The sequence below is a fragment of the Zalophus californianus genome, chromosome 6 (genome assembly GCF_009762305.2).
Source record: "Zalophus californianus isolate mZalCal1 chromosome 6, mZalCal1.pri.v2, whole genome shotgun sequence".
NCBI lineage: Eukaryota > Metazoa > Chordata > Mammalia > Carnivora > Otariidae > Zalophus > Zalophus californianus.
The window spans coordinates 74,617,714-74,633,776 of NC_045600.1; the positions used below are offsets into that span (position 1 = coordinate 74,617,714).

The following is a 16,063-nucleotide window of genomic DNA, read 5'->3' on the forward strand; positions in this document are numbered from 1 at the left end:
TGGCTATGTTGATCAAATGATACAAAGTTTCAGATGCAAGGTGAATAAGTTCCACAGATCTAGTGTACAGAATGGTGACTTTAGCTAGGAATACCATATTATATACTTGAAATTTGCTAAGAAAGTGGATCTTAGTTCTCACCAGAAGGAAGGAAGGAAGGAAGGAAGGAAGGAAGGAAGGAAGGAAGGGAGGGAGGGAGGGAGCTCCTTCCTACTCTCCAGATATATTATTATGATCTCTTCAGCATTTCTTATTCAGCAAATACACATTATATCTGGGATCTCAGAATCCTTTGCATTACAAATCTGTGGTTCAGAATTCTGATCCCTTCCTATTTCCCCTCACTCAGGATTGTTGCAGAGCCCGCCTGCAGCCTGGATCCATGGATAAGGTCAATTCTTCAGTGGTGTCTGAATTTGTATTGCTGGGACTCTCTAGTTCTCAGGAGCTGCAGCTTTTCTTTTTTGTTTTCTTCTCTGTGTTATATGTGGTCATTGTGCTGGGAAACCTTCTTATTATCATCGCAGTAACTTCTGACAACAGCCTGCACTCCCCCATGTACTTCCTCCTGGGAAATCTCTCCTTTGTGGACATCTGTCAGGCTTCTTTTGCTACCCCTAAAATGATTGCAGATTTTCTGAGTGAACATAAGACCATCTCCTTCAGTAGCTGCATTACCCAGATATTCTTCGTTCACCTTTTTACTGGAGGAGAGATGGCACTACTTGTCTCCATGGCCTATGACAGATACGTAGCCATATGCAAACCCCTACACTATGTAGTCATCATGAGTCGAAGGACATGCACTGTCCTGGTAATGGTCTCCTGGACTGTGGGCTTGGTGCACACATTAAGCCAGTTGTCATTTACTGTGAACCTGCCTTTTTGTGGACCCAATGTAGTAGACAGCTTTTTTTGTGACCTTCCTCGAGTGACCAAACTTGCCTGCCTGGACTCTTACATCATTGAAGTACTAGTCGTAGTCAATAGTGGAATCCTTTCCCTAAGTACTTTCTCTCTCTTGGTTGGCTCTTACGTCATTGTTCTTGTCACTGTCTGGTTTAAGTCTTCTGCTGCAATGGCCAAGGCATTTTCTACACTGGCTGCCCATATCACCGTAGTAATATTGTTCTTTGGACCTTGCATCTTTATCTATGTGTGGCCCTTTACTACTTACCCTGTGGATAAACTTCTTGCCATATTTTACACCGTTTTCACCCCCATTCTAAACCCCATTATTTACACACTAAGGAACAGGGATATGAAGGCTGCCATGAGGAAGATTATGACCTATTACCTGAGGCCCAAGAAGATTTCTGAAATTCCACTAGTAGTGAGGAATTCCTTTTATTAAGACACAATTCCTTCAAATTCCTCAAATTGATTCTATAAATATTTTCAATGTGTTCTTGTGGCATATCTCAACTATGGTCGAAGTGATGAAGAAGATGATATAGACAGTATCTAATGGATATTAACTAGTCCCTTGCCAGGTATGTCCTAAGCAAAAGCTAAATATCAAAAAATATGGAAAAATATATCATGATTACTGGTTCTGGAAATAAAATAAGAGAATGACTATATGTGGATAGTATCAATACTTTCACTGCTTTAGTTGCAGGTAAATATGAATATGGTAGGGAAAAAAAAGGAGTACCTGATTCTTTGATAAGCATAAATTTAGACATTTTTCCTGATCTTAGGAGTTTCCTATTTATATGCCTGAAAATCTATATAGATGAATAATATTTGAGAATGTGAAACTGAATTTTCCCAGTCAGAAGATAGCCATTCCACTGATTTAAGTGTGTAGACTTAAGTGGAGATTTTTATTATGAAATCCCTCCCCTAACATCAATTATGCCTATCCCATATTGTTTCCCAATAACTAACAATGCTTTAAAATGAATTATACATCATCAGGAGCTTGCATTTCAACTCTTTCAGTTAATGGTTTTTCTATGATCAGTTAAGGTAATTTCAGTTTCCTCTGAAAACACTGACTTTTTAGTCTATGCTATAAGTAGCTACGCAACAGTCTTTGCATTTGGACCAAACATGGAGTTCTTAGTGACAATGAACCAATGATAAACATACAATCCAACTGCAACCTGGACCCTGAAGGATCTCTGGATCTCTACCTTGAACTCTAGGGACCACTAGGGGATTTAAATGTTGATTAAGGTTTTTAAGGTTTTTTTTTTTTTGATGCTTCTCAAATTTTATTTTTATATTTTTTAATTTAAATTCAATTAGCCAACATAGAGTATATCATTAGGTTTTGGTGTAGTGTTCAATGATTCATTAGTAGTTTTTATTTGCCAGAACTCCTCAATTCATAAAAGGGAATTAGACAAACATAAATATTATTCTCTCCTTTATGCTGAGGATGAAAACACTAGTTTTGTTTTTTGTTGCTTGCCTTCTTACCTTCCCAATTCCATCTCATCTTTTCTGAACCCAACTGTAATAAAACATCATTAAGTAAAATATTGAAAAAACCTTGGGAATTTCCTCTTCTCCCACCCCACTCAATCTTTTCTTTCTCCATAGCTTTCTAGTTCTTCTGAGACCTGATATTTTTTGCTCTTTTCTACTCTCAAAGCTTACCTTCCCGTAAGGGTAGCATAACAGTAATTTACACTTCAGTGTAAATTTAAATCCATCAGCTACTTCTTCCAGGAATATATACACATTCATTTCTTTCTAATTTTAGGATACAATTCAATCAGTAGCGAGAGGGGAGAGCTAGCAGCTTAGATCTGAAACAGGGGCAGAGAGAAGAGACCTTACCAATGTTTCCTGACTCTATACTATGCAGACTGCCTTGTATTCTACTCAGGGAATGAGGTCCAGCCTTACTATTCCCCTTCTTTTTGAATAAAGGATATGTACTGTATGATTTTCTCTTAATCAGCCTATAGTGCCAAAGTATTAGGGAGGCAGAACTCATTAAAAAGCTTATTAATTTCATTCTTACCCTAATACGAAACTGAGCCTTCTTGTTAGGTATTTTGTAAAAATGTTATGTTAAATATAGTAAACAATGAGAATGACTGTGTTAAGAAATTCAGAAAGTATGTAATCTGGTTAACTGTACCAGTTACTAGCTACTCAGGTACTCATGACATTCTTTGACTATGAGATTCTTTTGAAAATATGATAAACATCATAGCTCTCCTTCCCAAACAACAGCATAAACACTTAAATATAAGATTGAATATACATTAATATTTTACTTCAGAAACTGATTTCTGGTTTTCAGTTAAAAAAAATGACTGTAGAATGATCTTTAACAGGGGAAAGTATATGTTGTCTATGATACTGAATTAATCTTAAACTTTTATCTTACTGGAATCCTTGAAATATAGTGAGTATTAAGAAATGGAGTCTGGGGGCACCTGCATGGCTGAGTCGGTTAAGTGTCACACTCTTGATTTTGGCTCAGGTCAAGATCTCAGAGTCCTGAGATCCAGCTCAGCCTGGAGTCTGCTTCTCTCCCTCTCCTGCTGCCCCTCCCCCCACTCACATGTGCTCTCTGTCAAATAAACAAATCTTTGAAAAACAAGAAATGGAGTCTGAATTTTCATAGCTAATATTGACAGAAGAGCAATTGTTTGAGTCAAAGAACTCTAAATTTTCCCAAATTCTTTGGATTTTTTTCACATGGCATCACGTATGTTCCTTACAAACAAACAAATTATTTTTGCAAGGTCTCCTTCAAGAACAGATGAAGTGCTATTTATATTTCAGTGAAGTTCTTCCAAAGAGTGCCTGGAAAGCCAGCAATTTTTCTTGTAATAGAGAAAAACACATTTTATTCTTAATTCTTGGTACAATCTCTTGACAAGCTGTATATTTAAAGTCCTACATTTTGAATGTTGACAATATTAACTACTTTCTTAGACACAATTTCAGAGCTGTTAGAAGAATTTCTAGTTAATGCATGCCAGGAAAAACAGCAATGATCACAATAATGTGTGGAGTTTCCTCTCATCAGAAGAGTAACAAGAGCAGGAAAGTTGCTGAAAATAAAATTCTCCATTTTATAAAGAAGAATCATATTTTTTCCTTTGAGTATTTCTTGACAAGAAGCTCTATAGATTTTCAGTTTGTTGTCTCTTGACATCAAGTCCACCCTTCATTGGCGTGCTTTGTGATACCAGACCTGGACTCAAAACATTTCACCTTCGTCATGAGAGGATGCTGGATGAACACTACAGAGAAAAAGAGGCTTTTCTTCCCACTTCCAGTGTCCGTAATTTCTTTCTCCTACAGTGCAGCTGCCATGGGCCATCCAGTGGCACTCATCCTCCAGCAAGTTTTATTGCCAGTCTTAGCATTTCATTTCCTGCTCCTCATTCCTTCCATCTGTGGACTGGCTTTGTTCTTATCCAGGGAACCTATTCATAAGCTCTCCAGAGAGTTCTGAAACTCACCCTTGGGGAGGGGATCCCCCTTCCAAGTTTATTCCTTCCTTGGGTTCTGTCCTTTAGCCCTAGCGCATTATTTGGAGTTCTCTTTCATCCCTTTTTTATAATCTTTATTACCAGTTACTAAGTCTTCATATTTAATATTCCCTGTTCAAAATACCGGTGTAGTTTCTGTCTCCTGATGGCACTCTGACAGAGAAACATTTAAGTATTTAGAAGATATTGAAAAATCAGAAGCATCTAAAAGTGGTTCATAAAATATGACATGTTATGAGGAAACTCAGGAGCTGGCTGAAGCAAAAAATGTTAGCGGTTTCATCTGTTTATACACTGAAGTGAAATTCATCCACAACATATTTCAAAATATGCAAAATCCTAGCATCTATGAAGTGTATGATATCATTTGCAAACTATTTAAATTTTTTTCTTGTAAGACAACAAATGAAGTATTTACTAACTTAAAAAAATAAAATAAATAAAATTTCATTGTCTGCTCCAAGCCAGTATGACTATGTCCATAGCAAAGGTTTGTTTTTGTTTTTGTTCGTTTGTTTCTCCCCATTGATGGATTTTTTTTTAATGTGATAGGAAACCTTGTAGAGTGCTCTGTAATGAGGGAAAATGGAGAATTCAAGTGTATGGAACACTGAATCCTTAAAGTTTGTATTAAAGTTTTAATCATCAGTCCCCTTTTTCATGAAAAGATCCTACTGAAGAACTTTCCATTTGAAAATATAAATCTGCTTGTTATCTTTACCCTGCAGGTCTTAAGACCACTGCCAAGGCAGAAGCAGCACCACTCTGTGTTATTGCATTTGTGTGTCATACATTCAATGATAAAAACAAACAAAATATAAAGCCAAGAGTTCATAGACTTCAACAAACTTTTTTTCGTAAAATACTTCAGATTACTCTAGTTCCAATAAAACAGAGACATTCATAATACTAAAACCAGTGCATTTTTAATTTACTTTCTATCAACTATTCAAGGTAACTAGCAATATATTTCAGCTGGAATTGAAACATTAAGCGCAGTAGAATCCAATGTTATATTTTGTTTAAAACAAATCTTAATATAGTTTGGTAATAATTTTTTTTCATACAGGTATTTTTAAATGATAATTTGAAATACTCTTTTTTTTTCTGTCTGGTTCACTTTTCCTATACCACTGAGAAACTGACAGAGACATAAATTTAACTGCATAAAAATGGGGAAATAAGAAAAGCACATTTTAGAAATTTGAAAATAACTTTTGCACTGCTTGTCAAAAGACTTGTCCAATCCAAGCACAGACTATATTATTATTATGTGCTCTTGAGTAGATTACTTGCTTTTGATCAGGTCCCCTCCTTAAAATCTTTCAATTCCTATCCATTACTCTTAGGACAAAAGGAAAAAGAATCCTCATTAACCCGATTAATAAGGCTCTTGGCTCTCTACTCATAACACCACACTCACCCACATCCTCATTTAATTAATACGGTTCCCCCTCACAGAAGTAAACTCCACAAGAACAGGGACTTTGTCTATGGCAGATGAACATATTCCTAAAGTGTTTTTCATAATGTGATTATTTTTAAAAAGTAGATGTGGTACCAAAAGCCAGGGCAGACTTGTTTGTTCCCTCATCTTTCAGAGTTAAATTACTTCTGCTATATGTATGAGCTAATACATATAGCAGAAGTAGTAGATGAGTAACACTTCAGAGAAGGAACAGAAACTTAATGCATAGCTCAGAGAATAAAGGAGCTGAAGTGATGGAACAGACTCTAGAGAGAGAAGACAATATGGCCAGTGGAAAGTGTACCTCAAGATGCTAGCTTAGGATAAAAAGCGAAGAAGCTTTAGTTCCATTAAAATAGAAATAACTGGAAATAATTCAAGTTCGCCATAGGGTAAAAGAAAAGTGTTAGTAGTATAATTTCCAAAAACACACAGTAGCAGAAACCTCCAGGAGAAACATTAAATGACTACAAGGCATTTCATGATGGTCTTTAGAAGACCGAAAAGGGAGAAGACTCTGACAGCAGAGTCAAGATACAGTATTTCACCATAGGTATTTTTACTTTTTTTTTGACAAAATTATATTTCATCATAAATACTTTCCTTTGGAGAAGATCCTTGCCATCTAATATGCTGTACTTTCAGTATCTTGAAATTCCAAACTATATCGGGACCAAATACATGAAGGATGTCACAAAGTAACTGAAATGTCAATGAAGAAAACCTCTCAACTCTATCTTGTGATAGAGTTTTCACAATTAAAGAAAAAAAAATCAGTCACTCCCTCACCCTCTGAAACATTTGCAGTTGACCCATTTCTATATTGGCTCTCCTACTTTGTCACAATATAGTCCTTAGGAAACTTAATGGTCCTGGTAATCTATACATCATCATACTAGTCCGCTACATTTAAAGCACATAGTGACTGGACCTTTAAGCAGAAATGACATAAAAGAGGGTAAGAGATAATCCCTAACATTTCAGGCATCTGCCAAGTCATTCAGGTTTTAAGGGTTTGAATATTCTGGGGCATGATACATAATCCCCTCATAACATAAAAGACACGTAACTTTGTTTTGTACTCCTTACCACTGAGAAAGAGACACAGTGCTTAAACAGGCTCACTGAATTTTGGAGGCAGCATAAAGCTGCCTTGTAAACACGTCTTTGACACAATTTTAGACTGAGTCACACAGGTTTCCAGTTTCCAATGAATCTTTTGTACCAAGTCCGGTCTTGAGTGCAAGCTTCCCTTGCTCTTCACACTATACAAACCAGGAAAACCAGTGAAATAGAGGTAGGGATAATAAATAAGAACACTGTGTAGATTCTTTGGCAAAATCACTTAGAAGAATGACAATGCTAACTCCTAGGATCCTAGAAAAGAAGCCCTGCATCCTCCAGCAGAGAACTACACACTTGTTGAAAAGCAAATGCTAGGATGCTGCAGGGCCCTACCCAGAGACTGAGTTTTCTAGTGACAGTGACCATGGGTTTTCAAGTAACTATGTGACTAGCACCGCTCATCATGAACCAAGTATCAACAAGTCATAATTTCTAGCTGTCACAGCGGTAAGCCATCATATATTGCAACTGGTACCTCTGGGATCAGGCTGAAACAGGTATAAAAGCCCAAGTAACCAGCACCCTTGAGTAGTCCAGAATTCTATACTACCTACTTCTGTTGAATTCATACCTTTACTTCAGGTCAACTTTATGGTCTCATAGAAGGTTTTCCATAAATGGTTTGATTCTATGTCTCAAGGCAAGCCAAAAAATGGACAACTGCTGCATTCTTGCCCACTCAGATGACTAATGGAAACTGCTGAGGGTAAATTCTATTACTGGGAAGAGCCATAAATATTTCACTCAATTATTAAATTTGGGATGGAAAATTGGTTCTAAGTAAAAATAAATATGAATTCCTGGACAGTGAAAAATAGTTTTGCTGGTTTGGTAGATGTCTTGAAAGATCAAAATTGGAATATGTGGCAGAGAAAAGTGAGGATAGATCTATGTGAGTAGGCACAAAGTGTGTGGATTTTTATCTGTCACATCAGTGTCCATCTGAGACCAAAGCCATGGAATCCCTTTTATTAAGGTTAGTCTCCTAGGTACTGCTACTGCTCCTGAACACTTGATCAGAAGAAGGGACTGAACCTGAAAACCTGATATGATGCCATTCCCCAGTGAGACATATCCATTCAGTGGCAAGTCAATTATATCACACCGCTTCTTCCATGTGGGGGGCAGTGAATTGTTCTTATTGAGATGGACTCCTACTCTAGATATGGGTTTTCCTTCCCTACCTGCAGTTCCTCTCAATTATCCTAGGACTGTAATTTTGTCAGACTCTTAAAACTAAAAAAAAAATAATAATAAAATAAAATAAAATAAAATTTTCTTAAAAATAAATATTTTCTTTTTTCTTTTTTAAAAGATTTTATTTATTGGTCAGAGAGACGGACAGAGAGGCACAAGCACGGGGAGTGGCAGGCAGAGGGGGATGCAGGCTCCCTGCTGAGCAAGGAGCCAGATTCAGGACTCGATCCTAGTACCCTGGGATCGTGACCTGAGCCAAAGGCAGATGCTTAACCGACTAAGCCACCCAGGCATCCCCAAAATAAATATTTTCTGAAAGAATTTACATTATATTTATATTATATTTAGATTTAGATGCTAATTTTTTGGCAAAACTGAGTCTTTCTAATCAATAAAAGGAACATACCTCCCTATATTTCTTATTCCTTTCATATATTCACTGTTTTAAAATTTTCATCATGTACGACCTGTATATTTATGATTAACTTTTTCCAGATACTTTATATTTTATCTTTTGTTTCTATTGTGAATGGAAACTGTTCATTGTATTTTCTTTGTAATTTTATAAAGTGTTGCTCATTAGGGGCAACTGGTTGGCTCAGTCGGTAGAGAATGTAACTCTCGATCTCAAGGTCATGAGCTCAAGCCCCACTTTGGGCATGGAGCCCAGTAAATAAAATAAATTAAATAAATAAACAAATAAATAAAGTTTTGCTCATTAAATGTATTTTTCTAACTTTTTTAAAGATCACACTTCTGCCAAATAGTCAAGATGTAAGATGTAAAAACACAGAAAGTAAAATTTTAAAATAATATTTCCTAAACTTATTATTATATATATAGTATATTTGGCCATAGCTTAAACTTTTAAAAATATTTACAGATTCACTTTACGTCCCTTTTATACATTTCTTCACCCTGTTCCTTTTGTTTTTCATTTCAGTTTAGAATTTGTTATTACTCACTGGGGTATTTTAAAACTTTTTTCATAATTTTGTCCATATTTTTTTGGTTTCTAAAAATATGCACATAATAATTTTATCAATCTCCAATTACTTTCTCCTGACATGTTTTATAATGACATATAAAATTCATATACAAAAATTAATAAAAAATAATTTTAATCACTGAATATATTCCATCATGTTAAAAAATATTGCTTCACTTTAAAATTCATAGATATGTAGGTGTTTTTCCAGTATTAGCTATCTCTTCCAATGCTGCAATATCACTGTTCATGCATCGCTAGGTATGTGAACGTTTTACTAGAGTATATATACACACAGACACACACACAAAGCATATATAGGGAAACTTATTTTCAATTTCCTTCTTTAAAGATGACCATTTGAAACTCACATCTATATCACCACATTTGGAAATATAGAAAACTTATGTAAAATATAGTTGGAAGGACTGTTGACATACATTTAGACAGAAATAAAAGATTTTTCATGGAAAAGAAATGAGAGCACCTTCAAGTATTTGAAAACCCATCATGTTGAAGTGAGAATACATTTGTTCTATTAAACTACTAATGTTAGAACCAGTTGTGCAATTTAACAATAGATGGAACTATCTTGGGAAGTCGTGAGCTCCTTTTGATTGGAGGAAAACACCCTGAGGTTAGGTGATTATTTGTAAGATGGTTTGATTATTTTAACAGAAAGTTAGTGGTTGAAAAAGTATTTGCTGAGAGGAAGTCAGTGAAAATCTAATAATATTTTGCTTTCCTACATACCAACTAGTTGGTAAAAAAAACTTCTTTGTTTTCCATTCCTGGAAAGAAAATTTTGTAAAACATAATTACTCCCACTGCAGGATGACATCAGACTTCCAATGAATGATTTCTCTCTTCCCCAATGAAATCTGTTTCCTAGAATAAGAATGAAGACTTTATATTGCCTTACCTTAGGATACTGTACTTGTATAGTCAGGAGCAGAGGAGGAGCCTCACTCCCTGAGGGGCTTGCTTCTGCACACCTCAGTGCAGAGACCTAGTTAAAATACATCAAGTAAAGAATATATCACAAATATTTTAGGCATGAAGACGCATAGCAAAAGCAGGGAGCTTAGAAACTAACTGTGGGACACCATATTTGGAGAAAATAAGGAAGAACTGAAGGACTGGGAGAAATCATTAAAAGTGTAAATATACATGCATTTGATCACTGTGTTTGGACTAGATAATTTGTAAATTGTATTCTAGATGCAAAATCAGCAACTAGATCGAAAAGGAAAAGTTAACTGTTATCTCAGTCAAACTGGAATCTCCACCTAAAAGAGGCAAATAATGTGCTCTCCACTTCTCTGTTGATTTCCCACTACACGGGCTTAGGGCAGCTCTGATCTAATAGGATCACCATCTGATAAACAAAGGGAAGTATGCTATAACCATTATCTGCCCCTTCTTTGCTTCTTTCATGCTTTCCATTCAGAGAATATTTTCCTGTTGTTAGGCAAATTTTTGTTGACCATCAAAATTCCCCTGGAATGAAGAAGGAGTGGCTACACAAAGTAGGTCAACAAGGGTATCCTTGATTGTTTTTTACAGCTAGGCTTTTAGGTAATCAACTATTATAAGGCAAAATAATGAAAAAAATATGCATATGGTTTTGGAGTTCTATTGAGATATTTTAGATCGGTACTGATATAACATCAACTTCTATATATCAGACTTGGTCTTACATTGGAGAATGTAAGAATTTCCTTACAAGAGGAAATTCTCTTACAGTGTATTTTCTGATCTGAAAACATTTGTATCTCTGAAGTGTTCTAGTGATGAAAACGTGAATGACTCATTAATGGAGAAGCTTCTGGGTGTTCTGTGCATAGTCCAAGGAATTCTGAGTGACTTGTATAAACTTCACATGTTTCCATAATATAACTGCCTCTGCATTTAAATTTTAGAGATGAAAACAACCTTGGAAATAATCTAGTTCTATCTTCTAAGGTCAGTCATATAACTAAGTGGCATATATTATGTATCTCTTCTAATAGATACCGACCTTAATTATTAAAAAGAAAATGAAATCTAACACTGAACCTGGTTTACTCTATTTGGATTAAGAAATCATAGGAAATTCAGCATGGAAAGGATTTTCTAGTTATTTCATATATTTTGAAAAATGAAGACTGACAAACCTTAACATTCATTAGGTATTGAAAAGATGGAATTTGCAGAAAATTTTATTTTCAGAGTATCTTTTTTCAAAGATAAAATGATCTTTAAGAATTGTATTAATACCGCTAACTTTACCTAACATGTTTTAACCATTATGCTTTCCCCTTCTCTTCCTCCTCCTTCTCCTTCCTCTCACTCTTTAATGTTATCTTACTAAGTTACCATATTTGGCAGGCTTTGCACAGTAAATTGTAAGAAGTCCCTCATGGCATCTTCTTAAATTTGAAATTTTAATCTTATCCTTTTTAAAATTAATAACTATAGTCCTTTAGGATTTTAGATCTTAGAAATAGGATTCTTTTTCCTTTCCAATGTTTATTTGCCTCCTTCTCTCCCCTTTGCATTATAAATATGTGATCAGACATGGTTCAACTCTTCCACATGGAGATAAGAATCCTGTAATAGAAGTTCAAATGGAGTTCAGTTCATGCCTTATTGATCTCTTTATATTCTTCAGTCACTTAAGTTTTGGCATTCTTCTTAAAACTAGATATCATAATTCAAATGCAAAGATGGAAATCCTTGAAAGAGTAGGACTTAGTGCTTCAACAGCCATAATGAAAGCTTATAACAGTTTAAACATTTGATTTATGTTTACCTGTACAATTTTGCTTTTAAAACTTTAAATATCTATTATATTAGTTATATATATCATGGCCAAATACAGAGTACAAAATCAATCAGTATAATGAGCAATAAATATCTACTGTGTATTGTTGGGTACATAGGACTAAAGGCAAAAATGATTCCTGAACAACCAGGGGTTATGTAGGATCTTCTTCTGGGATCAAATGGCCACATGGTGTCCAATGACAAAAAAACATTCAAGAGGCAATTCGAACACTAAACTTTACTCTTCTGAAAATCTTTTATGCATTCAAAATGCACCATGTGTAGTTATATGGAATATTTCCGAAAGGATGATTTCTGAAAGGTGTCACAGATTTTGATAAATCCAGGTGTATCAGATGTGTTTAGGAAGAGACAAAAGGTAGAGTCAGAATACACATTGGTGGTTGATTCAAAATTGATCTTTATGTGACAGAAGGTGAACTCTGATAAACTACTGTTAAATGGATGAAAGAAACATTCTTGATCTTTAAAGAAACTTCAGAGTATCAACATTGCCTCTTCTTTTCATAATATGGCAAATTGCTTCCATGAAGCTTCTTAAAACATTGTCAAAGCACTTTGTGATTTTCAATTTCAAGAATATTAATCTAGTCTACTTAGCCTTCTGTTCAAGGCATTAATAACTGCATCCATGCTTTGCTCCTGATCTGTCATTCCCATCTTCATTTTTATTGTTCCTTAGCATACCCTCCTCCAGCCAGGCCATTCAATAAAAGGTTTTGTGAAAATGTCTTTCATACTTTTACCTTAATATCTTTCTTCCTGCTAGTCCCTTTGCTTGAAATAGACTTTTCCTTCAGTTTTGGCTGGCGAATTCCAAACTTTAAAGAAATTTTGGCTTAAATAATACCTATCCCATGACACCTTACCTCACCATTTTGGCATAATTTTTTTCATCTTACTAATATTTGTGGCATTAATGTATCACTTACATTTGCTTGTTTGGGATTTAATATTTTTTTAATATGTGTATCTACCAAATTATGAAAGCATCCATATGATACCTTTTTTCCCCTATACTTCTACTTTCCATAGCAGTCACAGATGTTAGTCAATTGATTACTTATACAATTTCATTAAACTAAATTGCCTTTAAATGAAATCTTATCATATTTCTTTTGAATATATACTAGATATAGTACCACCATTGTGATCTTTCCTGATTTTCTTTTACTTAGGTAACAGTAAGTTAACATGGAGAGTGGCTCCATGGCTCACACAAATGAATCAGTGGTATCTGAGTTTGTGCTTCTGGGACTTTCTAAGTCTTGGGAACTTCAGCTGTTCTTTTTTGCCATCTTCTCTTTGGTGTATGTGACATCAGTTCTGGGCAACATCATGATTATTGTTATAATTTCTTCTGACTCCCATTTGAACTCTCCTATGTACTTTCTGCTCAGTAACCTTTCTTTCATTGATATCTGTCAGTCTAGTTTTGCGACCCCCAAGATGCTTGTGGACTTCTTTGTTGAACACAAGACTATCTCCTTTGAGGGCTGCATGGCCCAGATATTCCTTCTTCATAGTTTTGTTGGGAGTGAGATGATGTTGCTTGTAGCTATGGCATATGACAGATTTATAGCCATCTGTAAACCCCTACACTATAACACAATTATGAATCGGAGACTATGTATAATTTTTGTGTCTATTTCCTGGGCTGTGGGTATTCTTCATTCTGTGAGTCACTTGGCTTTTACAGTGGATCTGCCATTCTGTGGCCCCAATGAGGTAGACAGCTTCTTTTGTGACCTTCCCCTCGTGATAGAGCTGGCTTGTATGGATACTTATGAAATGGAAATTATGACCCTAACTAACAGTGGCCTGATATCATTGGGTTGTTTTCTGGCTTTAATTATTTCCTACACCATCATTTTGATCACTGTTCATCGCCGGCCCTCCAGCAGGTCATCCAAGGCACTTTCTACATTAACTGCTCACATCACAGTAGTGATCCTTTTCTTTGGGCCTTGCATTTACTTCTATATATGGCCTTTTAGCAGACTTTCTGTGGATAAGTTCCTTTCTGTGTTCTACACTGTTTGTACGCCCCTGTTGAATCCCATCATCTACTCTCTAAGGAATGAAGATGTTAAATCATCCATGCGAAAGCTAAGAAACCGTCATGTGAACTCCTGGAAAAACTAGGGATAACCATGAAGGAACATAATCCTGAATGGGAATGAAGAGCCTCTACTGGATCACAACACCATGCCAACTATTTTTGCCAATGATATGGGTTAGTGAGTTATGGAACTGGATTTCTGTCTGAAGTGCAAGAGAATTGCATGAAATCAGTTTATTATTTAGGTATACTTTTAACCCATTTGTCATTGCTTAAATTTCTAATATATAAATTCTCTTGAAAATATTTAAAATCCTTTTAAATATCTCATAAACAATTTAGAGATTCTAACCTACATAAAATGCTACTCATGTTATTAAATTTGTGATTCTCTTCAACTGGACACATGACATTTTTATACCTTGCAATCAAAATGTATACGCAAATTGAGTTTCTGATACCTTCAACTTATTAATAACTTTTTTCCATATATTGACATAGTAAAAAGAAATGTGTCTTAAAACATAGACTTTACCTCATTAATGTACATTGTTAGCTTATCTTTTCTTTTTGTATTGAATATTTTGGTAATTTATAATTTGGTTAGATATACAGTTGATGCTTGAACAATATGGGTTTGAACTGTATGGGTTCAACACCTTTACATTGTTTTTTTTTGTTTATAAATACAGTATAATACTGTAAATGTATTTTTATCTTCTTAATGATTTTCTTAAAATATTTTCTTGAGCTTACTTTATTGTAAGAATACAGTATATAACATATATAACATATAAGATATGTGCCAATTGACTGTTTATGTTATCAGTAAGGCTTCCAATCAATAGTAGGCTATTAGGAGTTAAATTTGGGGGGAGTTGAAAGTTATACCTGAATTTTCAACTGTGTGGGGGGTTGGTGTCTCTAACACCTGCATTGTTCAAGGATCAATTGTATTTGGTTACTTATCATCTTCCCTATCTTGATTTTTCTGTTTTCCTTTACATGATTTAATATGCATTTATACTCATTATAAATGTTTTCTAGATATTTACTGCTATCAGAAGCACATGCAGACCTTCCCTGAAGTACAATGGAGTTACTTCCTGACACACCCATTGTAAGTTGAAATATTATAGGTTGAAAATGCATTTAATACATCTAACCTACTGAACATCATAGCTTAACCTAGACTACCTTAAATGTGCTTAGAACACTTACATTAGCCTACAACTGGGCAAAATCATCTAACACAAAGCTTATTTTAGAATCAGCCTGTAATTGGGCAAAGTCATCTAACACAAAGCTTATTTTATAATAAAGTATTCAAATCTCATGTAATTTATTGAATACTCTAATGAAAGTGAATAACAGAATGCCTCTATGGGTACAAAATGGTGGTAAGTATATTGGTTGTTTATCCTCATGATTATGTGGCTGACTGGGAACTGTGGGTGCCCAGCATCATGCGAGAGTATTGTACCACATATCATTAGTCCAGAAATGATCAAAATTCAAAATTCAAAGTACAGTTTCTACTGAATGCTTATCACTTTCACATCATCATAAAGTCAAAAAAATTGTAAGTCAAACCATCATAAGCTGGGGACTATCTGTATTATCTATTTTCCAAGTTTACTTATTTTTAAGTAGAAATAATTGGCTATAATGAATACTTCATTATTCACAGAAAAAGTTTAAAATTTCCATGGGTATCTAAAATATGCCAATGCACAAAGTGACAAAAATTATTTGATGACCAAATCTGAAATCTTTCCTTTCGTATTTCTTGGAAACCAGAAGAGGGAAAGTAAAATTTGTGTATATTTATTAATAAAGATAAAAAAATCTATTATTAGTAATTCATTTGCTAGCCAGAAGTTTTCTTATGTACTTCTCTCTGTGATTTGCATCATGAAAAAGG

General features: G+C 34.9%; 2 protein-coding genes across 2 annotated transcripts; both read left to right on the forward strand.

The window, feature by feature from the left end:
- Positions 1–383: 383 nt before the first annotated feature.
- LOC113909864 (olfactory receptor 4K5) lies at positions 384–6,401 on the forward strand. The gene is made up of 2 exons (XM_027571485.2): positions 384–1,283; positions 6,384–6,401. The coding sequence occupies exons 1-2, from the start codon at positions 384–386 to the stop codon at positions 6,399–6,401; spliced, it is 918 nt and encodes a 305-aa protein (XP_027427286.2).
- A 6,870-nt stretch (positions 6,402–13,271) lies between these two features.
- LOC113909868 (olfactory receptor 4K1) lies at positions 13,272–14,222 on the forward strand. The gene has a single exon (XM_027571494.2). It carries the CDS (start codon positions 13,272–13,274, stop codon positions 14,220–14,222), a length of 951 nt encoding a protein of 316 aa, XP_027427295.2.
- The last annotated feature ends 1,841 nt before the right edge of the window (positions 14,223–16,063 follow it).

Excerpts from the sequence above, each read along its gene's own strand:
- LOC113909864 (XM_027571485.2), top strand. The coding sequence starts at position 384 with ATGGATAAGGTCAATTCTTCAGTGGTGTCTGAATTTGTATTGCTGGGA.
- LOC113909868 (XM_027571494.2), top strand. The coding sequence starts at position 13,272 with ATGGAGAGTGGCTCCATGGCTCACACAAATGAATCAGTGGTATCTGAG.